General features: G+C 40.6%; 1 protein-coding gene across 5 annotated transcripts in view; it reads left to right on the top strand.

Annotated features, from left to right (window-relative positions):
• C2H8orf34 (chromosome 2 C8orf34 homolog) overlaps positions 1–24,002 on the top strand; it is a 366,689-nt gene that overhangs the window by 250,312 nt on the left and 92,375 nt on the right. For 3 of the 5 annotated variants that reach the window (XM_073330918.2, XM_073330919.2, XM_073330913.2), the window contains exon 14: positions 17,118–18,581. The exons of 1 other annotated variant lie outside the window; for it this stretch is intronic. In XM_073330918.2, the coding sequence (XP_073187019.1) occupies positions 17,118–17,161 (44 nt within the window). In that variant the 3' untranslated portion in view covers positions 17,162–18,581. Of the gene's footprint in view, positions 1–17,117; positions 18,582–24,002 lie in introns of those variants that run through there. One more of the 5 variants, XR_012157171.2, reaches the window with a different exon arrangement.

The following is a 24,002-nucleotide window of genomic DNA, read 5'->3' as shown; positions in this document are numbered from 1 at the left end:
GCTCCACACTACAAGAAGAATGTGGAAAAATTGGAAAGTGTCCAGTGGAGGGCAACACAAATGATTAGGGGACTGGAACACATGACTTATGAGGAGAGGCTGAGGGAACTGGGGTTATTTAGTCTGCAGAAGAGAAGAATGAGGGGGGATTTGATTGCTGCATTCAACTATCTGAAAGGGGGTTCCAAAGAGGATGGATCTAGACTGTTTTCACTGGTAGCAGATGACAGAACAAGGAGTAATGGTCCTTGTTGCAGTGGGGGAGGTTTAGGTTGGATATTACGAAAAACTTTTTCACTAGCAGGGTGGTGAAGCACTGGAATGCGTTACCTAGGGAGGTGGTGGAATCTCCTTCCTTAGATATTTTTAAGGTCAGGCTTGAGAAAGCCCTGGCTGGGATGATTAAGTTGGGGATTGGTCCTGCTTTGAGCAGGGGGTTGGACTAGATGACCTCCTGAGGTCCCTTCCAACCCTGATATTCTATGATTCTATGATAATAAGGGACTTGTATAGAAAAATTATATAGACACAATGAAAGTCTAAATCTATGAAAATGCCATAGTCTGTTCAGCAAGCAGCTGTCTTTCTTTCTAAACACCTGTTACAATCAAAGTCTCTTTATTTTAAGACACTTACAGCATGTGTTTTTACTTAGCTGCATTTTTTCTTTAACAGCTTCTTGCCATTGATGAACTATCTGAATCATCATTAAAACATCCTTCATGTGTCCCTATTAACTTCAATAGTGTTAAAGTAGCGATAAACTCCTTCTGTGTTGCCTCACTTTGAGTAGTTAACATCATCTGGCAGCATTTTTTTAAGTAACGTCTTATTCGCCCAAGTCTCCATCTTTAAGGATTTTAGGTGTGTGTGGAAGAGAAATGGGAAAGAAAGTTCTTTGCAGAACTTTGAGTGAGAATGATTTCTTTCTGAAATGTGTTTATGTCAAGGTTCCTCCCCCACTCTGAACTCTAGGGTACAGATGTGGGGACCTGCATGAAAAACCTCCTAAGCTTATCTTTACCAGCTTAGGTCAAAACTTCCCCAAGGTACAAAATATTACACCCGTTATCCTTGGACTGGCCGCTACCACCACCAAACTAATACTGGTTACTGGGGAAGAGCTGTTTGGACGCGTCCTTCCCCCCAAAATACTTCCCAAAACCTTGCACCCCACTTCCTGGACAAGGTTTGGTAAAAAGCCTCACCAATTTGCCTAGGTGACTACAGACCCAGACCCTTGGATCTTAAGAACAATGAACAATCCTTCCAACACTTGCACCCCCCCTTTCCTGGGAAATGTTGGATAAAAAGCCTCACCAATTTGCATAGGTGACCACAGACCCAAACCCTTGGATCTGAGAACAATGAAAAAGCATTCAGTGTTTTACAAGAAGACTTTTAATAAAAAATAGAAGTAAATAGAAATAAAGAAATCCCCCCTGTAAAATCAGGATGGTAGATATCTTACAGGGTAATTAGATTCAAAAACATAGAGAACCCCTCTAGGCAAAACCTTAAGTTACAAAAAAGATACACAGACAGAAATAGTTATTCTATTCAGCACAGTTCTTTTCTCAGCCATTTAAAGAAATCATAATCTAACACATACCTAGCTAGATTACTTACTAAAAGTTCTAAGACTCCATTCCTGTTCTGTCCCTGGCCAAGAGGACTACAGACAGACACAGACCCTTTGTTTCTCTCCCTCCTCCCAGCTTTTGAAAGTATCTTGTCTCCTCATTGGTCATTTTGGTCAGGTGCCAGCGAGGTTACCTTTAGCTTCTTAACCCTTTACAGGTGAGAGGAGCTTTCCCCTGGCCAGGAGGGATTTCAAAGGGGTTTACCCTTCCCTTTATATTTATGACAGTTTATTTTGTGGAAATTTCCCCTGATCAAATCTCTTGTCATGAAATACATGCAAAACATTTAAAAAAATCAAATAATTCATCTAGATAATTGAAGGCAGTAAGAACGGGTAAGCATTTGACTGGCCCACCTAGTGAGAAATGACTCAATTTCTAGAGTACATTAATCAAGGATTATGCCTCAAATAAACTTTAAATAGGCAACAGATTTGGCAACGATGTTAAATCATTTAGTGGGGGGGGAGAGAGGTGTTATTGCTAAATTTGTGCCTGACAAAGAAAGAAACCTTTAAACGTAGAATCACTTTCACTACCCAGTTGCTGATAGAAGGAAGAAACCTCATTATAGCTTTATTATAGACTTGAGTTTAAAATATCTGGCCCCGATAACTTCAATTTCTATGTTATATTTTCTGATCATTTGATGCAAAACTCAAACTAGCTATAGTGTAGATTTTAAAACATACTAGTTTGCTGATTTGTCATTTACCATGGAAAACTGAGTTTAGCTAACTTAATCTGACTTTTCTGCTTAAAAAAGCATAAAACATGTTATCATGTGAATAGTGGCAAAAATAAACCTCCAGAAATAAACCCCAATCTGACAACTTCTAACATGCAGTATCAAATAAAAAATGACATATTTTCCCAGTTGCTGCCCTGGAATTTAGGTTCAATCTGTGCAGAGCACATGCATCTCTAGTTATATTTTAACATACAAAGATGATATAAACTAATATGAAATACACCTGGTCTGTATTTAGCTCTTTGGGAGTCCTGGAACTTTAGTTATGTAACCTCATGCTTTCATTTGGCTGTACTGCGAGAAAGTTTGAAGGGTTAACAACGTTTTCCTAGCACTGTAAATGTTCAGATGCGTTCTTCAAGCCTTTCCAGAGCAATTCTACTGCAGCACCAGGTTTTCATTATTTGAGACACTGTCTACAAACATCTCCTTGTTTTATGGAGAGATAAACGGTGCTGTGCCTTCTGAGTGTTACATTGGGTAATGAGGAATGAGATCATGAAAACAATCATCTCAATTCCCTGGTTGTGACTTTAAAACAAGAGCTTGAACACAGAAAGCTGCTGATTCCAACCATTGGCATTAGTCTCCCCTTCATGCTATAGCATTGCTGAGAGTTACCTGGGGGCAATGAGAGAATAGACCCTGCTCAGTGTTATAGTACCTGATAGAATTGCTGCTTGAGCAGAATGTGTGCTCTGCCCCTGATTTTCTACGATTCGTGGCTGAAACGGGTGCATTGTTTCATCTGCAAGGGTTAAACCTAGAGGAGTCCTGCTCTCCTAGAGATCACCCTCCTCTACTTAGAATAGAATAGAATCATAGAGTTGGAAGGGACCTCAGGAGATCATCTTGTCCAACCCCCTGCTCAAAGCAGGACCAATCCTCAATTTTTGCCCCAGATCTGCAAATGGCCCCCTCAAGGATTGAACTCATACAACCCTGGGTTTAGCAGGCCAATGCTCAAACCACTGAGTGAGGATTCCCACCAGGCAGGAACTGGGTCTGGGCCTCCCATCCTATTCCATCCAGAAGAGCAACAGCAGCAGCTGGTCAGAAAAGAGACATCCCAGGTAGGGCTCCCTATTCAGCTGTTCCCTACAGGCAGATTTGTCACCCTGCCAATGCTCCACAATTATTGAAATGTTGTAGGAATGGTAGTAAATATTTCTATAATGATAGTGTCTAAAGGCCCCAAATGCTGCCTGGGAACCCATTGTGCTGGGTTCTGTACAGACATAGAAAAGAGACAGTCCCTGTCCTGAAGGGCTTCTAGTCTAAAGATACAAACATGAAGGGAAGGGGGTAGACACACAACATATAAGCAAGTGAATATGGTGAAGACTTGGCACAGCTTTGTTAGTTAAATGTTGTGTAGTTTCTTATTTATTTAACCCACCAAAGTGCAGGCAATTGCAATGGGACTTTCAGACTTTCCAGCAAAGAACCCCCCTAACTCATTGATGTTTTTACATCAATCCAGACCCCCCATCCTGGTAACAATGGAGCAGCAGGGATATTCCCTACCTCATTCCATACACTGCACACACATGTGTGCACTTTTGCTTGGCAATCTATGGGCTACTTGGGGACATGATTTCCTTTTGGAGACATTTCTTCTCCGGTCCTGAATCTCTTCCTCTCGTTATGACACAAAATGATGCAGCCCTCCATAAAACTGAGTTTGGGTTGCTACCCAAAAGTACCAGGGTGAAATCCTGAGTCCACTGAAGTCATTGAGAGTTTTGCTGTTGACTTCAGCGGAGCCAGGATTTCACTCTCCATTGTCCATCAGAGTTGCTGAAGAGAGACAAGGTGGCTGAGGTAATATCTTTTATTGGATCAACTTCTGTTGGTGAGAGAGACAAGCTTTCAAGAGCTGCTCTTCAGGTCTGGAAAACTCAGATGGTCACAAGGTGGAACAGATTGTTTAGCATAAGTAGTTTACATGTATTTCAAGGGACCATTCAAGGTGAAGTGGCTCATTAACCCCCTCCATTCACCAGGAGGAAGGGAAGGAAGGAGGGTTATTAGTGGGTTATAGATTATTGTAATATGCGACAAATTCAGGAGGCATTTTTACAGGCTATGCAACCTGTCAGTCACTGCCAGCAAGGGCTAGTGCTCAGGAGGCCTTGCATGTTGCTGCTAGCAGAAGTCCTGGCACAGGCACTGGACACCTAATATGAGGAAAAATAAAAAGGGCCATTCAGACCTACCTATTTCAATCACCACAACTGTATCTAAGCAGCACATGAGGAATTTGTGGATAAATTCCAAAAACGTGCCAAAAATTCTCCCTGTGGGCTGAGAAGTACAGTAATTCAAAATCTCTCCATGCCTCCCAAAGTCATTCTGTCTCTATTGATGTGTGTAATCCAAGTGTTCGCAGTTCTGGGTTTAATAAGTATGGGGTCCTTCAGAGCAACTTGGAACTCCTATTCCCTTTAGTGTCACTACTTTGTTGTGTCCAGAACACATTATCTACCTGGGTGATTGAACAGAGATCTTACGAAATTTAAAACACCTTCCTAGTGCTATTTATTGAAAACAGCGAATAGGCTTGCCTGGGGCATATGAATACATAAGCCTTTGGGGAAAGACATCAGCATCAACCTCAGCTGTGATTTCACATCTGCTGTTTCCTAAGGCAGTTTAGGATTATTGAGAGGCTGAAGCTAAAACTCTTGTGGTCAAATCACAGCCAAGATCTCTCTATGGTGTATATCCACTCTTTCCTTTATACGCAAATTAATTCAGACCATAACGAATTAAACATTGTCTTCTGACACTTATTTTGTATAGTGAATGTTCATATAAGGCCATGCCAAATTCCATTCTTCTAATGTTGGAACATTCTGAGATTTCCACCTTCTTAGACATGACAGTGAAATGATAATCCTTTTTGAAAAAATGAAGTTTGTATCCTGCCAGTTTGAAAAATCATGTAAGAGGAATACTTGCAGCAGGGTGGATTTTTTTATTCCTAATAACACCAAATCAATTATCCTTGATTAGAATATTTTGATTTTTTGGACACGATCTGATTACACATGGAAAGCACACAGTCACATCTCATTTAACTAACATCTAAGTCTTTAAGATGGAGTTTAATAAGTCCTATGTAATGTTTTAAAATAAGTTAACTTCATGTTTTTCTTTGCTATTCTGGTAATGAAATCAGAAATCTGGCACAAGTGTCACTTAAAGTTGCATTTCATTTGATCTCCCATTGTGCCCTCAGAGATAGGCAGGCTGTCAGTGGGTGAGAGATTACTAGTAATAAGTAGAACTGTGCAAATAATGGATTTTTGAGGGAGGTGCAAAAAAATTTTTTTTAGTAATTTGGGTCAACTGTAAATTATTTTTACCTGAATTTTTGGTGAATTGAAGGATTGGAAAGAATTTCATTTTAATTTTGACTGGTTTTCATGTTTTTGAACTTTTCTAATTGAGGGAAATTTCAAAACAAAAAGTTATTTCAACCTGAAAGATTGAAATGTTTAATTTAAAAAATGTCAGAATGAAACATTCTGCCTATATCAGGATGGTTTTTTGGTTTTGGTTTTGGTTTGTTAGGTTGGTTGGTTAGTTGGTTTGGTTGGTTGGTTGGCTGGGTTTGGCTGAGCTGAATTCAGGAAATGTTTCAGTGTCACTAAATCTGTACTTTCCACCAACACAAAAAGTTTTGTCTTAAAAAATTGTGCCCCGTGTGACCCGATGGGCAGAGGGCATGAGGTGCATAGAGTTTTACAGGGATCTCCTGGGTTGGATATCTGTACTGAAGGATGGCATGTTGGATCTTCATTGAGAGCCAGTAGCCTACTGGTCATCATAATCATTGCAAAAAATATATATGGATAATATTTAAGGTGTTATGTATTGGTATTGAAAAATTATCTTTTTAAGGTCTTGAAGTTAAGGCAGGTTGCCAGGAGGTGACATACCTCAGAAATGTTCCTTTCAGGCAGGAGGTAACAGATGTCTGTCTCCCTGTCTGGCCATTTTGGTTTTGTATGCCCCACACTGTATACCTATTGCATATTAAGGCAGTTGCAGAATGAGAGATTGTGAGATCTGCAATAAAGGAAATCTACAAGATGAAATGAACAGCAGGTTGAGATTCGTATATCTTGGGAGGCAAACATAATGGATGCTTCACCTAGAAGGCAAGCTGACAGCATATCTGTCTCATGAAACAGTCACAGTCAACCCGGCTGTAAACGAGGGTCACACAACCTGGCTGTAAAGTGCTGCAAGGATTTTGGTTGAGCAGCATTCTGTAAGACATGTGAGTCTCTAATTAATTAAGTCTAGGCCCTGGAATGTGGGTTATGGTTTTATTTCATATGTAATTATTTGTTTCCGATAATTCTACCTGCTGCTACTTTAGTACCCATGCTTTGTTAAATAGACATATCTTTGATTTCACAATAAACATATCAAAGTGCTGTGAATTAAGTGGCTCTGAGGTGGAAGTGGTAAGCCAATGCGCTGTTTCTTTGGAGGCAGCGAATCTCTGAATGCTGCAAGTGTCCAGCAGCCCAGGGGCTGGATACTCCAGGGAGACACTTGGAGGGCTTGAGGATTGAGATATGCCAATCACTAACCTGTTGAGTGACTGTGAGGCCTAGAGGAGAGTACATGTGTTATCTGTGGGGGAAGTTGGGGAGCTGACCCACAGCAGGTACAGACCAGGCTTCCGGTACTAAGGACAGATGGCAGCAAAGAGCCTCAGAACTCTGGGCACACCTAAGAAGTAGCACATCCAGCTCTAGTGTTAAGGAATAAGCTGTAGAGAGTATGTGGGACATCAGCAAAGGCTTTTGCTTAAATGGTGCACTCCTTCAACTATGCAACTCAAATAGGTCCTCTAACAATGTGTGTCTGTTACTTTGCTGCTGCTAAAGCAAATCCACTTTAAAATCCTTCAAATGTCTCCATTGCACCAGAAACCAACTGAGATGTGATTAGTTCCTGCCCACATTGAAATAATGTGGAGGTCCTGGTGATGTCAAGGAACTATGACGTGATCGGAATAACAGAGACTTGGTGGGATAACTCACATGACTGGAGTACTGTCATGGATGGTTATAAACTGTTCAGGAAGGACAGGCAGGGCAGAAAAGGTGGGGGAGTAGCACTGTATGTAAGGGAGCAGTATGACTGCTCAGAGCTCCGGTACGAAACTGCAGAAAAACCTGAGTGTCTCTGGATTAAGTTTAGAAGTGTGTGCAACAAGAGTGATGTAGTGGTGGGAGTCTGCTATAGACCACCGGACCAGGGGGATGAGGTAGATGAGGCTTTCTTCCGGCAGCTCACAGAAGCTACTAGATCGCATGCCCTGATTCTCATGGGTGACTTTAATTTTCCTGATATCTGCTGTGAGAGCAATACAGCGGTGCATAGACAATCCAGGAAGTTTTTGGAAAGCGTAGGGGACAATTTCCTGGCGCAAGTGCTAGAGGAGCCAACTAGGGGGGCGCTTTTCTTGACCTGCTGCTCACAAACCGGGTAGAATTAGTGGGGGAAGCAAAAGTGGATGGGAATCTGGGAGGCAGTGACCATGAGTTGGTTGAGTTCAGGATCCTGACGCAGGGAAGAAAGGTAAGCAGCAGGATACGGACCCTGGACTTCAGGAAAGCAGACTTCGACTCCCTCAGGGAACAGATGGCCAGGATCCCCTGGGGGACTAACTTGAAGGGGAAAGGAGTCCAGGAGAGCTGGCTGTATTTCAAGGAATCCCTGTTGAGGTTACAGGGACAAACCATCCCAATGAGTCGAAAGAATAGTAAATATGGCAGGCGACCAGCTTGGCTTAATGGTGAAATCCTAGCGGATCTTAAACATAAAAAAGAAGCTTACAAGAAGTGGAAGGTTGGAGATATGACCAGGGAAGAGTATAAAAATATTGCTCGGGCATGTAGGAATGTTATCAGGAGGGCCAAATCGCACCTGGAGCTGCAGCTAGCCAGAGATGTCAAGAGTAACAAGAAGGGTTTCTTCAGGTATGTTGGCAACAAGAAGAAAGCCAAGGAATGTGTGGGCCCCTTACTGAATGAGGGAGGCAACCTAGTGACAGAGGATGTGGAGAAAGCTAATGTACTCAATGCTTTTTTTGCCTCTGTTTTCACTAACAAGGTCAGCTCCCAGACTGCTGCGCTGGGCATCACAAAATGGGGAAGAGATGGCCAGCCCTCTGTGGAGATAGAGGTGGTTAGGGGCTATTTAGAAAGGCTGGACGTGCACAAGTCCATGGGGCCGGACGAGTTGCATCCGAGAGTGCTGAAGGAGTTGGCGGCTGTGATTGCAGAGCCATTGGCCATTATCTTTGAAAACTCGTGGCGAACCGGGGAAGTCCCGGATGACTGGAAAAAGGCTAATGTAGTGCCAATCTTTAAAAAAGGGAAGAAGGAGGATCCTGGGAACTACAGGCCAGTCAGCCTCACTTCAGTCCCTGGAAAAATCATGGAACAGGTCCTCAAAGAATCAATCCTGAAGCACTTGCATGAGAGGAAAGTGATCAGGAACAGTCAGCATGGATTCACCAAGGGAAGGTCATGCCTGACTAATCTAATCGCCTTTTATGATGAGATTACTGGTTCTGTGGATGAAGGGAAAGCAGTGGATGTATTGTTTCTTGACTTTAGCAAAGCTTTTGACACGGTCTCCCACAGTATTCTTGTCAGCAAGTTAAGGAAGTATGGGCTGGATGAATGCACTACAAGGTGGGTAGAAAGCTGGCTAGATTGTCGGGCTCAACGGGTAGTGATCAATGGCTCCATATCTAGTTGGCAGCCGGTATCAAGTGGAGTACCCCAAGGGTCGGTCCTGGGGCCGGTTTTGTTCAATATCTTCATAAATGATCTGGAGGATGGTGTGGATTGCACTCTCAGCAAATTTGCGGATGATACTAAACTGGGAGGAGTGGTAGATACGCTGGAGGGGAGGGATAGGATACAGAAAGACCTAGACAAATTGGAGGATTGGGCCAAAAGAAATCTGATGAGGTTCAATAAGGATAAGTGCAGGGTCCTGCACTTAGGACGGAAGAACCCAATGCACAGCTACAGACTAGGGACCGAATGGCTAGGCAGCAGTTCTGCGGAAAAGGACCTAGGGGTGACAGTGGACGAGAAGCTGGATATGAGTCAGCAGTGTGCCCTTGTTGCCAAGAAGGCCAATGGCATTTTGGGATGTATAAGTAGGGGCATAGCGGACAGATCGAGGGACGTGATCATTCCCCTCTATTCGACATTGGTGAGGCCTCATCTGGAGTACTGTGTCCAGTTTTGGGCCCCACACTTCAAGAAGGATGTGGATAAATTGGAGAGAGTCCAGCGAAGGGCAACAAAAATGATTAGGGGACTGGAACACATGAGTTATGAGGAGAGGCTGAGGGAGCTGGGATTGTTTAGCCTGCAGAAGAGAAGAATGAGGGGGGATTTGATAGCTGCTTTCAACTACCTGAAAGGGGGTTCCAAAGAGGGTGGCTCTAGGCTGTTCTCAATGGTAGCAGATGACAGAACGAGGAGTAATGGTCTCAAGTTGCGAGGTTTAGATTGGATATTAGGAAAAACTTTTTCACTAAGAGGGTGGTGAAACACTGGAATGCGTTACCTAGGGAGGTGGTAGAATCTCCTTCCTTAGAGGTTTTTAAGGTCAGGTTGACAAAGCCCTGGCTGGGATGATTTAACTGGGAATTGGTCCTGCTTTGAGCAGGGGGTTGGACTAGATGACCTTCTGGGGTCCCTTCCAACCCTGATATTCTATGATTCTATGATTCTATGATAATGGGAGTGTTGCCAGTCACAACAATCGGTGAAAGACTAGAAGCCACTGAAATAGATTCCTGCATTCTCTGTCTCTCCATTAGAACAATATTCTATCAATTTCCTTTTTTGGATTATACCAAGTGGTAAATTCTATGTAAAAATCTAGTAATTCTTCCTGCATTTTAATAGGCTTCTGTTCAAATTTCCCTAATGTATTTTCACATAGGATTATTAAACTCCTCCAGGGGAAGAATTAAACTTGTATTGGTAGGTAGCAATGTCCTTCAGCAATTCCACACTGCTGCGATATTGAGGGATTAGCCACAGTCTTGCTGTGAGCTATCATCTCAGGGCGACTGTGTTCCACAGAGTAAAGTTCTGAATTTGATAGTCCCAATACTCCCTTTGCTTGATGAGCTTGGAGGTCATCCAGTTTCATTCTTGGATGTTTATTAAATGCCACCTGAAAGTTTTAATCATTCTATCTATGCAGGCTATTTTGGTGGCATTTATTTTCCTAGGGAGAACATGGAAAATAGTTTAATTATGGGGTGACTTTTTTTTCATTATGAATATCTAACCCTCCACCCCCCATATTGAAACATGAGTTTATTGCAGTTCATATATGAATTTCCGAGTTGCGGTGGATACCCAGAGCCAGCTTTAGCATTTTTGACTGTTCCTGGGAATCAGTAATTGGTTTCCTTCTTTGCCCCCAGTGTAACTATATCCTGTCTACCATGGGATTTCGGGAAAGGTAGGGAGATGATTCTTTGGGATAGACCTGAAATTTAAAGTGACTCATTTTACGTAAGATGAGCAGGCATGCCAGGAACATCTTTAGTTTCCTTCACCCACCCACCGACCCACCCACCCTGCCCCCAACTGTTTGCTGAGGTTTCTTGTTTCTCACAACACAAGTGACCATTTTCTATCAGTTTGTGTTTCAATGGTATCCTCACAGGGAAAAAAATAGGGAACTTATTTTTCAAATGGAAGCTGAGACTCTGCTTTTTTTTTTTGTCAAGTTCCTCCAAGCTTGAGTAACATGAGGCTGAAAAAAACATCTATGAGAATGGCCAGAAACATCATTTGTTTTACTATCCGCTCAAATTGTTACGCTGCTGATGTAGTCCGGGCAGAATAATCAGAAAGCAGTAATTGTACCACTATTGTCCCTGTTTGTTTTGTGCAATGGGCACATTTATGGGAAAACAGATATTAAGTCATGTCCATCAGATATCTTCAATTATTGTCTTGGTCAAATAATACTAACATGATGTCATCAGCATAATTAGAATCCCTGATACTCCTGCCCCCGTCTTACAACATTCTTAATTTCTTGGAGTCTCCAAATTGCTGTTCCTAGTGGGTCCACTGCCAAAACGTTAAGTCATTCTCATCTAGTTCCCTCTTACTTAAATAAATGAATAAGATGTGAACCCATTACACTGATTAAAAGTCGTACATTGGGAATACAGGTATGATTCTGCCTATTTGAGGTTTTTCCACAGTATCCTTCATCATCGCATCTAAGCAATGGGCCAAAATAATAAATAAGCATCTGAAGTATTCTATTCAGTTGAAATTAACAGGTTGAGGTAACTGTACACTTTGGTAACAAGGCCCATATGTTAGAGGCTGAATTTTTCCCTTTATGAAGCACACTCATTATGAGTTTTATGAGTATATAATCCACTCTCTCCATTCTATGTGCCAGTAGCTTGGGATATATTTTAATTTCTACTTAAAGATGCAAGATGAATCTGCAGTTTGGGCACTATGGTTCTCTTCTCTGTCTCTTTTCACTGCTGGAGAAATTGGCTCCCTTGAAGCACTCTCCTCAGGCTCCTAAAACATTAATATTTAATAATGGAGCTCCACCATAGTTGGTCACAGAATAGTTCATTCTCTTCCTGGGGTGGTGGTTCTTGCATTTATCTGCATGGAATAGATAGATGAACATCACTTAATATATGTCAAACCATAAGAGTTGAATTGCTTTTTTCAGCAGGATCACAGGAAGGTGCTTTCTTTCCCTCCCCATGCTCTCTCGCCCCCATTTATTTTTTTAAAATGCTTTCTGCTATCCAGCTCTTTTTGGGTGAACCTTGGTGAGGTATTTACAGTTCCTGTTTTACCCAATCCCATAGTTTGTCTTACAGGCATTATCAACTGTTATACATTTTTAGCTTATAAAGCTCTCAGGTTTGATTTTAGCCATCATACAATCTGTATAAAAAGGTTGTGGCCTATTTCCATTTGTGTGTGGGAGAAACTATTGAAACATTATTGTGCTCAAATATCCGATAACATATGAGGAAGAAGAAACCATTTTGACAGTAATAGTGACACTGTAAACTCCTCTTTTCCTAAGAAGAGGGGTATTCTTTTTCTACATTACTTTAAGGTACTGATTTTATTACACAGCTTTTTGTTACTGTGTTCCCAGGCATTTCATTTTCATAAGTTTTAAGGACACTAACATAAAATATTTAAAAATTAAGACATTTTCCTTATTTGCTTGAAGCTGAAACTGTTTCTTTAGTGAAATATTCCCTTTTATTGTATGTGTTTGTTGGTTTGTGTTTAATAATGATTGGAATGCTGATGTATTTTAGAGGGCTTTTTTTTAAAAAAAGAGAACAAACAAAACTGCAGGAAACTTTGCAAACTGATAAAATAAAGTCATATAAAATGTTTAATCTCCCAGTTTCAACAGTATCTCTGGAATATATTTTTGTATGAGAAGCTGAGAAATTAGTTTTGTGATACAACCTAACACAGAAACAAAACAAGCAGCCACTTTTGACCCTTTTGAAAAGTGATTGTATAATTCTCATGATGACAGCCAGCAGCATTCTTTGATTTATAGCAGAGCAACTTTCATTTAATATTCACCATATGGCAATTTTCACCACCTACATTGTTCGAGACCCATGTCAGTCACACACAAAGCAGTGAACCTTATTCCCAAGCAATTCCACTAAAACAGAGGATGTGTCATGTGGCATGTTGATTGATAGCACAAAGCACTGATAATTAGATCTCTTTGAGTTCTTTATAACTGGGCTCTAGGCTTTTCAACCTCATCCCATTACTCTGATGCTATTGAATTATAAAATGCATTAGCTTGTTTTCAAATGGTGTATTTGAAAGATGTGGTGACAAAAAGTCATCATGGAGCAAACTTTCACAATACAACCCAAATCATTAGTTTAATTGATATTCCTTCATTAAAGAATTGGTTTTAATTTGCACTATGGAAATATCTTAGAAAAGATTTAGAGTCCTTAATCCCATATCTTAACCTTCAAAGACAATATCTCATATTTTCTATTTTCTGGAGAAATTGTTTTCCTTAATCTTTGCTCTTTACTTTTTTATTTATATAATCATAAATCACGTGCTGCTTCATGGAATAAAAAGAATGCATGAACACTTGAGGTTGAATTTCAGGGTGCTGCGTCCTATTCTGATGGTTGTTTTTTTTAAATGTATTACTGGAATGTTTTGAATTCAACAAATTGTCGTGTGTGTGTGTGTGTGTGTGCAGCACCACCTCTGCTGACAGGATTAAGAACCTGAAGAAGATCTCTGTGCAAGCTTGAGAGCTTCTCTTTCACCAATAGAAGTTGGGCTAACAAAAGATATTACCTCACGCACCTTGTCTCTCTGATATCCTAGGACCAATATGGCTACAGCAACACTGCAACCAAGGATTAAGAACTGTTTTATTGAACAACAGATGCTGTTGGACAGATTTTGCCACCATTATACTTGCTGAGTAGTACTTTACTCAGTGAGTAGTCCGCCAGTCTGGCTATATACTTCTAACAACTAACTGCATTTCTTCTGTAGCTCAGGTGATAAGGGAACTTATTCTTTTGGAGCAATAGCTTCTGACTTCTATCCGACCTGCTGCTATGAAATTAAATGGCCATTGTGGCCAGCAGAGTGATGATTGCACACACATTTATTACACCTTAGAGACTAACAAATGTATTTGGGCAAAGCTTATGCCCAAACAAATGTGTTAGTCTCTAAGGTGCCACAAGGACTCCTCCTTGTTTTTGCTGATACAGATGAACACAGCTACCACTCTGAAATCTGTCACATTTATTACAGTATTTTTAGCAGCATGTATGTCAGTTGAACAAGAAAATTAGTCTTCTCCATTTTTTCCACTCTTTCCTGGCAGCAGAGAGAGGGAGAGAGAGAAATGTTCAATTTCTACTGTAAACATGCAAATTCTGGGCCACGTCCCGCTCCCTTTGAAATCTATGACAAACTTCCATGGACTTTTCCTGGGAGTTGCATCAGGAACTTTCTGATCTTAGAATTCCCTCTAAAAATACCAACTAGAATTAGATGATAAAAGAGAGCTAGAAATATATGACCTCTTGTCATAAATATAAAGGGAAGGGTAACCATCTTTCTGTATACAGTGCTATAAAATCCCTCCTGGCCAAAGGCAACATCCTGTTACCTGTAAAGGGTTAAGAAGCTCAGCTAACCTGGCTGGCACCTGACCCAAAGGACCAATAAGGGGACAAGATACTTTCAAATCTTGGGGGGGTGGGGGAGGGAAGGGTTTTGTTTGTGCTCTTTGTTTACGTGGTTGATCTCTCTTGGGACTGAGAGAGGCCAGACAGAAATCCATCTTCTCCAACCCATCCTAATCCAAGTCTCCAATATTGCAACCAGTATAGGTAAGCCCGGCAAGGCAGATTAGTTTATCTTTTGTTTTATGTGAATTTTCCCTGTGTTAAGAAGGAGATTGTTTCCTGTTTTCTGTAACTTTAAGGTTTTCCCCTGAGGGGATCCTCTGTGTTTTGAATCTGAGTACCGTGTAAAGTATTTTCCATCCTGATTTTACAGAGATGATTTTTACCTTTCTTTTTTTTTAAAATAAAATCCTTCTTTTAAGAACCTGACTGATTTTTCCATTGTTCCAAGATCCAGGGGTTTGGGTCTTTGATGATTTTGTAACAAATTGATTAGGATATTACTTCTCAAGCCTCCCCAGGAAAGGAGGGCTTGGGGGGATATTTTGGGGGAAGACGTCTCCAAGTGGTCTCTTTCCCTGTTCTTTGTTTAAAATGCTTGGTGGTGGCAGCATACTGTTAAAGGACAAAGAAAAATTTGTACTTGGGGAAGTTTTTACCTAAGCTGGTAAGAATAAGCATGGGGGTCTTTCATGTGGGTCCCCACATCTGTATCCTAGAGTTCAGAGTGGGGAAGGAACCCTGACACCTCCTGAGGTCTCCTCCAACCCTAATCTATGATTCTATTATATTTTCTTTAACAGTTGTGAAAATAGAGGGCAGAGATAGCCAAATTGCAAGAGAACACTTGCTAGGAAAGACAAAGGTAATGACAGCCACGGAGTGTGGAACTGGATTGCAATAGTAGTTTTTTGCAAAAATACATATTTGGCTCAATCTGCTACATGAATGCTAGTCAGTAAAAAAATTGCCTGAACTTTACTGTGTTTCAGTGGCTGTCTCTGGTCAAATATTCAGAGGTAAAATTAGATAGTTATTCAAAACAGGATCATTCTGCTCCTCCTTTACTTCTGCTTTTCCAAACAGCAATTATAACGGCACACAGTGAACCAGGCTCAGCATGCCAAACTACCTTTAAATCTAGTGAAGCCACAAAAGGATTGGCAGTTGTTTTTGGATGAGCATCCATTCATGATGATGCTTATCCGAGCTATCCAACTTCTAGAAGTCCCTACAAAATATCACTGTTCAGCTACGTTAAATACATATAGCCCTCCACCAATAGGCCATCCCTCCGACAGCACCTTTGGTTCCTACTTTGTGGCATATTCTTGGGACTTTTCTGTTGACGCTCCTAGATGTTAATCCATCTTCTGATGTTAGATGGTTTCATGACTATCTTGTTTTTCCCCTCCATTAAATATTTCCTTGTTTTTGTCAAATGTTTGTGTATCTATTTATCTATTCTCTGATGGATGACATGTATTAATGCATGATGGCTCTCACTAACATTATTCATGGATTATATACAGACAGTTCTTTTATATATAAATAGTGTAAAATTTTCAAAAGTACCTAAAGGGTATGGTTACACTGCAATAAGAGATCCACAGCACAGCTGCAGCTGGCCTGGGTCAGCTGACTTGGGCTTGCAGGGCTTGAGCTGCGGGGCTATAAAATTTCAGTGTAGACATTCAGACTCAAGCTCTGGAACCCTCCCCTCCCATGGGGTCTCAGAGCTCAAGCTCTGGCCTGAGTCCAAATGTCTACACTACAATTTCATAGCCCGGCAAACCTGAATCAGCTGATCCAGGCCAGCTGCAGGTCTTTTATTGCATTGTAGACATACGCACAGTCACTTAGAAGCCTAAGTCTCATTGAAAGGACAAATTTCTTTGGGCCAATTTCTTTAAGGTATTTAGACACCTAAAGATGCAGATCAGAGCCTCATAGGAGTTTCATAAATCTGGCCTTTAGGCTTCTCAGTCTCCTACGCTCTTTTAAAAATTTTACCCAGAGTTTGCTTCACATTACTGTAGGTTTCCTGTTGAGTCTCCAATTTATTCTGATTATACTATGGGTGTCTGGCATACAAAGTGCATTTCTTTTGTCGCGTTCCGTATTGATAAGATGGTATTAAAATAAAATTAGGTACACACTTTGGCCCAGATCCTCAGTTGATGTAAATCCATGTAGTTCCATTGAAGTCAACTGCTGCAATTTACTCAAGCTGAAGATCTGGCCCTTAATTTAGGTAGGTTTTCCAATTAACAAAAATAATGCAGGAAAATGTAAGTTTTCTGTAGAAAAATTCTAATAGAAATTCCTTATCCATGCCTGTTCCATTAGCTATTATAGCTATTTAGCTAATAACTTTTTTGGACAAGCAATAACTTACTCTTTGAGAGACGGCCCCAAATTCTGTTTTTATATCTCACAGGCCAAGGACGTATGAAAAGGCTGCCAAATCTCAAAAACAAGTAGACTTCAGCTGAGGTGAAAATCGAGCTTGTGTGGCCCCAGAGGTAAACACTGACCAAGGTGAACCTGAATTTATGTATCATAAACTGTGAGCACTGTAGCATTAAAGTAACTAGTTTTCTCTTTTTGTCTTTTGACTGGGTCATCTGCACTTTGGGTTACTTTCTCTATCTGCTTAGATAGAAATATATCCAAAATTTTCAGCTGAAAAGAGAGGAAATGGTAAATTAGATCAAAGAATCATCCTTAGATTGAAAGGATGAGGAATCCGTAACACTCTGGGTGAAATCCTGGCTCCACTGGAGTCATTGAGAGTTTTGCTACTGACTTCCAAGGGGCCAGAATTTCACCCCCTGTTTTTTCCAGCCTTTGGTAAAGGACTGGTACCAAGCAGAAAGAAGAAACCACACGTGGGTGCAATGAATATTGGTTACAATACTGTCTTTCAAAATGGAGAAGAAAAGTGGTAATACCATCATTATCAGCCATTATACTTTTGTTGCTAGATATCATACTTTAAGGTTAATAATTATTGTCTTTGTAGCAGTTAAAATGATACCAACATTATTGTGGTGTCTTGATTCAGAAGATTAAAACGTGTGGATTCTTTTTATTTTAAAAATCTGTAAACTGAGCATCTGAAATCAGGTAGCTTTAATTATTCCAAGCATTTTAGGGAAAATATCTAGGCTTGTCAAGGTTGTTTGAATCTTGTTGAGACAGAAATGAACGCAAAAGTTACTTTATCTCATTGATAATTAGATGAATAATTTCTCTGCTTTTTTAGCTGTAAAATCTCTCAGTGGGTTGAAAGATTAGCTAAAAGGGTTTCTGGATAGTCTCCAGGCTTTTAAAACTAATGCCATCAGTTTTGAATACATTTTGGAATAGCACAATCTTTTACCTACAGTCTAAAGGATTGAAATGCAGCTCCCACTGCCTGTCCGTGTAGGAGGTCAGGGAAATCCCTAATGTCTTGCTGACACAGTTTGCCCTTACCAGGTCACTTTCAAGGGACTTTATACAATGGTGACTAAGCTTAATGAAATGAAGCTATTCAGTATTGCCTTATAGTCCTGTCCTTCCACTTTTTGTAGTGGTGTAAGAATAAGCTGCTCTTGTCAAAGGGAGTCCCAAAATAGGGTGACTTTTTGAGATAAGACCCATCAAAAGGCACAAGGAAATCACCACTCAGAATCTGTACAAGCATCCCATGTCAATTTCAAATTTATGTTGCTATATGTCAATGAGCAGCTAACCAGAACTCATGCCTTGTGCTCAAATGCCATATGCAGTGTGGCAGAGTGATCAGCTGTCACTTCTTATTGTGCTGGTTATTATTGTTATTACTCATTCTGGGTATATCTCAAAGGTTCAGGTTTTTGATGTAAAGAGTTTCTTTCATGTGTTTGTTTTTGTGATTCTGCGAAAGTCAAATGAATCATGTTGTTTTTAACTTAAATAAAAAAGGCATAAGTTCTACATCCTCACCTCCGTTACTCATTGTGACCTGCTTCATTAACCTTTGAAATTTCATAGCCACTAAGTACTATAGTTAGTACTTAGTGCAGAGGTGGGCAAACTACGGCCTGCAGGCCACATCCGGCCAGCGGGGCCATCCTGCCCAGCCCCTGAGCTCCTGGCCTGGGAGGCTAGCCCCCAGCCTCTCCCCCGCTGTCCTCCCTCCCCCACAGCTATGCGGCCGCGCGGGTAGAGCTCTGGGCGGTGGGTCTGCGAGCTCCTGCAGGGCAGCGTGGCAGCGTGTCTGGCTCTGGTCGGAGGGCGGGGCTGCCAGACATGCTGCTCTGAGTGGCATGGTAAGGGGGCTGGGGCTGGGGGGTTTGACAATGGGCAGGTGATCCCAGGGGGCAGTCAGGGGACAGGGAGCAGGGTGCAGTTGGATGGGGAGGAGGTTCTGGGGGTGGGGTCCTGGGGGGTGGTTAGGGGTGGGGGTCCCAGGAGGGAGTAGTCAGGGGACAAGGAGTGGGGGGAGGTTTGATGGGTGGAGAGTTCTGAGGGGGGCAGTCAGGGGGTGTGAAGTGGGAGGGGTCGGATAGGGGACGGGGGCCAGGCTGTTTGGGGAGGCACAGCCTTCTCTACCTGGCCCTCTGTACAGTTTTGCAACCCCAATGTGGCTCTTATGTGGAGCCAGGATTTCAGCCTATGTTCAATTCATGGTCTGTTATGTATAGGTGCTCATGTAACCTTTGGGTGGGCTAGAGTTCACTTCATTACCCTTCTCCAGTGCCTACAAAACCCCCAACTCCTATAGAAGAGTAGCTGGAGACCCAGAGTTTAGTCTCTAAGGATTTTCATCAAGGATTGCACAGGGTCAACCTCCCCACATTCAAGTCCCAAAAGGAACTAAAGAAAGAATTTAATTAAATAACTTTATAAAATCTTATGATAAAGAAACACACAATCTAATTTTTACAACATGACATGGTTATGTTATAATCCACAGACATTACCTTCACAGTTATACATAAACATAAATAAAGAAAACAAATTAAAATCTGAACAGTTCAGTCCCCACAGAAATACAGTGAGAAGAAACTGAAAGTTCCCAAAAGCTTAGGTTTTGTTCGCCTAAGTCTCAGTTAGTCTTTGATCACCAAATCTATACAGTCTGCTGAGTCTAAAACACCATCTTCCCTCCACTTGCTTGTAGGAATCTTCAGCTGGAATCCATGCAAACTCTTCCTCTGCTGAAATCATTGCTAGCCAGTCAGCTAACTGATTAACCAATCACTCAGTTAAATATTTAGATTTAAAGAAAACCCTGCTGCAAAATGTTTCAGAGTTAGGGACAAGAGCCTGCTTTCAGCTCCTGGGCTCAGCTTCTCCCAACTCACACAGGGCACATAAGCTGCTGCACAGCAGCTGCCCAGACTGCTTGCCGTCATGGAGTCTGACCCCAGCAATAGGGAACCTACTAGAGCATACCCAAAACTACCATACCCAATTCCAGAAGCTTCTGCATGTGGAGTGCTAAATCCACCTAGCAACAATAACCCAGACACAGCTCACTTCTTTCTCCCCACAATGGGGCTCTTAACCAGATATCTCCCTATTAGGCACATGGGTTACACTCACGTGACACAATCCTGTATTTTTAAGGCTATGGACATTTTTAAAAAATGCTTAAATGTAGAATAGATGCACAAGTTCACCTTGTAATGGATGTATTATGGATACAGAATTATTATCATGCTCGTAAACATACATTTTCATCTTTCTCTGCGGCATCTGTGGTTGTTGGCAGGGGAATTGTTGGGCCAGATTTTGATGTCGTAACTGCACTGCATGTCTGAGATTTGTTTTAATTTATGTACGGTTCTTAAATTAACCTTCTTGCTTATGGTACTATCTCTGTGAAACCCCCACCTGCCAAACATGCTGCTTCTCAGATCTGCATTCTGGGCTATATACTTCCAAGTCCAGAATTCCCATTGGAGTGAATGGGAGGTTAACATGAGGAGTGAGGACTGTATATATGTCCCACTATTCGCATTCTTGAAAGGATTGTGTTATTTTCTTTGGGAGGAAAAGAGGAAAAATAGAGTAAGAATTAGTCAAAGGTTTCAATTCCTGCTAGTTTAACATGTTTACAAGATGGAACTAGAACCTATATTTGATGTTTCATGTCCTAATGTTGTCAGGTGTTCCGGGTGGGTTTGAGTTCATAAGCTCTTTCTTTTATTGTACATTTGGTGGTATTAAAAGTCCATGATAGATACCTCAATTGTAACTGGTCTCTCTCCTTTCCTTTAGAGGTATAATCAGTTACTGAGCTTCATGTAGCTATTGCATTATATCATAGGAGGGGAAAAAAGCTGAACAAAGGCCTAGGTCATCTCATAGAAAAAAAACATATGTACTGAAAGGTGTACACTACACAGGTTCAGTACACAGTTTTCAAGAGATGTTTCTGTAGTTGTTACACTGTCAAAATGTAATATTGATTGATCCACAAGATCATGCTTCCAACTACAATGTACCATTCGGTGATTAGTGGTGCTGGAACAATTTGTATCGTGGGGGTGCTGAGAGCTATTGAACCAAACTATAAACCCTGTATATGATGGAAACCACTTCAAGTCAGAGGATGCAGCTGCACCCCCAGTTCCCCTAGTTCCAGCACTTATTATGATTGTGATGAGCTGCATTCGTAAAAGAGACTGTTAATGTAGAACATAAAACCAAAGAGACTTTATTAAGATCTGACTCGCGTGTTTTGTTATGGTCTGTGATCCCTTGTGTATCTACAGCAGAAGCATTCCTTTGTTTCCATGTTTTTATTTCAGGTGATTAAAGAGGCTATACATGGCTAAATCTCACTTTGGGACAAATGTTTATCTCCAATACACACTGAAAACAGAAGAAAAAGTTAGAAATGACTTACTTTATATAAGGCTCACTTGAAGAATGTCTCCTGATCAAAGCTTTGCTACCTTCATTTCTCCTTGTAATTGAGAATTTGATAGAGCATCCTTTTAGCTAGCCCAGTGGTGCAGTATCTTCCCTTTTTGTTTTTTTAAGATTTTGACTCAGTGTACCAGTGGTTACCACTAGAAAGTCAGGGCTCCATTGCAGTCAATGGTAAAATTCCCATTGACTTGAGTAGAGCCAGGATTTCACCATCAGTAGTTTACCAAATGTGATATGTGAAGTACTGCAGTATTTCCCTTTATTTAGAATAGGAAATAAATGTGTTACCTTATCTCAGAGAACATGTGTGTTAACTGGCGGTAAATGTTAACTTTGTACTGGTGATAACATTCTGTATTTTCTCAACATACCTAGTACTTTTGTATTTGTTTGGAGCATTTTGGATTTTCAGTGGGTTTTGGTACTATACAAGTGATCTGCACAGTGAGTACCAGGTGTATTGTACTACATGTGTTGGACACATAGGGACTTTCACCCTCTGTTCGTGTGTCAGAAATTTCTATGCAAAAGCGATCTTATTTGTACTAATATATCACATTATTTAAATCATAGCATTTATAAATATCAATTTTAGTAACTAGTTTAGCAACTTCTAAATAAGTGCTACATACAGTATGTTAGACATTTGGGGCTTGATCCTATATGATTGCAGCCCGTAGGAATTATGCCACTGAAGTCAATAGGAACAGGATCTTTGGTTGTGATTTTCATACAATGACATACATGCCTATTTTTTCATGTGCATCAGCTTGCCTACTTTTGCACATATCTTTAGTGTCTCTGTACACACCTCTCTGGTTTGTGCAGATCCATGGTAAGTTTCTGTGAAAAAGGAAGTGTATTAATTTGCAACTACATTTTAATAGTAAATGGTGCATGCGTTGTTTAACCTGTTGATTTTACATTCTTTCTGGCTGTTGTATCCCTGCCTGGCTATCTTTCATTGTGTCTCAGATCAGTTTAAATTTTACTCTCTGAGGTCATCTTCTTTGTGTGGCTGGGTCGTAAACGCGGACTCTGTAATATTATTAGTGCAGCTTAGCACCTGCTTTATCACTTGAAAAATTTCTCTTGGATTTATAAATTGTGAAAGCCCTGTGTAAACAAATGGTCAAACGCAAGCTTCTAAAGACACCATAGTGACTCTTTAAGCTATGACCAAAAGAGCCGAAAAGTACCTCACAAGTTGCAATTAGAGACAGAGGCCTATTTTTCCTGGTGTTTTCTTTGACATAACTTACACTTTAGTGACTGGGAAGACATTATTTAACATCCCTCTCCAAATCCAACTTGAACCTGTCCATTTAAATATACTGTGCTTCAAATCCTTGTATTTTGACTCCTTGGTTTAGTTAAATCCTAGACTGCTAAATGGAACTCTGTTAGAGTCAATATTTAGATAGTAACCCTATTTGTAAATATTTTGAAATACAGGTTAAGTCAGCGGATCAAATAAATTGTTTGACACTGTTGTTTTTATTCCAACCGGACACCAGTAAGCAAAGCTCACTTGCAATGAGAATCTGAGACTGGAGATTCCTGCTTTGAGCTTCATTTGAGACATTTTTGCGATGCTTCATTGCTGCTTCTTTTTTTTTTTTTTTTGGCCAGAACGTCTTTTGGGTTAGATTTACGGGCAGTCAATATCTAAATGCTGGCTTAATATGTTACCTATATTCTAGCTTGAATGCTAGCAACTTAACCGTAAGTTTGGGCCTACCTTTCTGCCAATTTGCGGGAGATTTATGGACATAACTCCTATTACTGATAGTGGAATTTGCAAGTGTTAAATCATCACCACATCAGTGGAAGACTAGGCCACTAAAGGGTAGTTAAAATGAATATCAAAATTCCAAAGTATTTGTATTTTAAATCAGATTTTCTTCAAACTTTCCCACCCTTCGTTAGCTAATCATAGTACTTACTATAGTACCCTACAGTAAGTCACTGACTTTCAGTAGCATTTGTATATTTCAGATCTGATTATAACAAATTACTCTTATAGAATATGCTGTGTTTTGCATTTTTCATGTTAAAATATTTAGGGATTTAATTATTATTAACTAACAGCAATGCTTGAATTGTGCATTGGCAGGGCAGATTAGAAGATTATCCTAAAGCTGTGCCAATATAGTTATTAGCATTTGTGGCCTCTACAATATTGTTGGCATAGAAACTATGAAAATAACTATATTATGAATCATTTTATTAAATATTTCTGAATAGTGTATTGTTCAATTCCCCATGGAACCAGACTGGATTAAAGGACTAATTCCTTTTTTTCATTATCAATAGCATCCAACAGAGATCATGGTAGACTTTTAATGACCTCTTTTTTAAAAACATCAAAAATATATCTACCCTAATTTGACAGCTAATTAAAAAAGGTTTA

This window comes from Lepidochelys kempii, chromosome 2 (genome assembly GCF_965140285.1).
Source record: "Lepidochelys kempii isolate rLepKem1 chromosome 2, rLepKem1.hap1, whole genome shotgun sequence".
Taxonomy (NCBI): domain Eukaryota; kingdom Metazoa; phylum Chordata; order Testudines; family Cheloniidae; genus Lepidochelys; species Lepidochelys kempii.
Note: the sequence above shows the minus strand (reverse complement) of the source record. Positions and strands in the feature narration are given on the sequence as shown.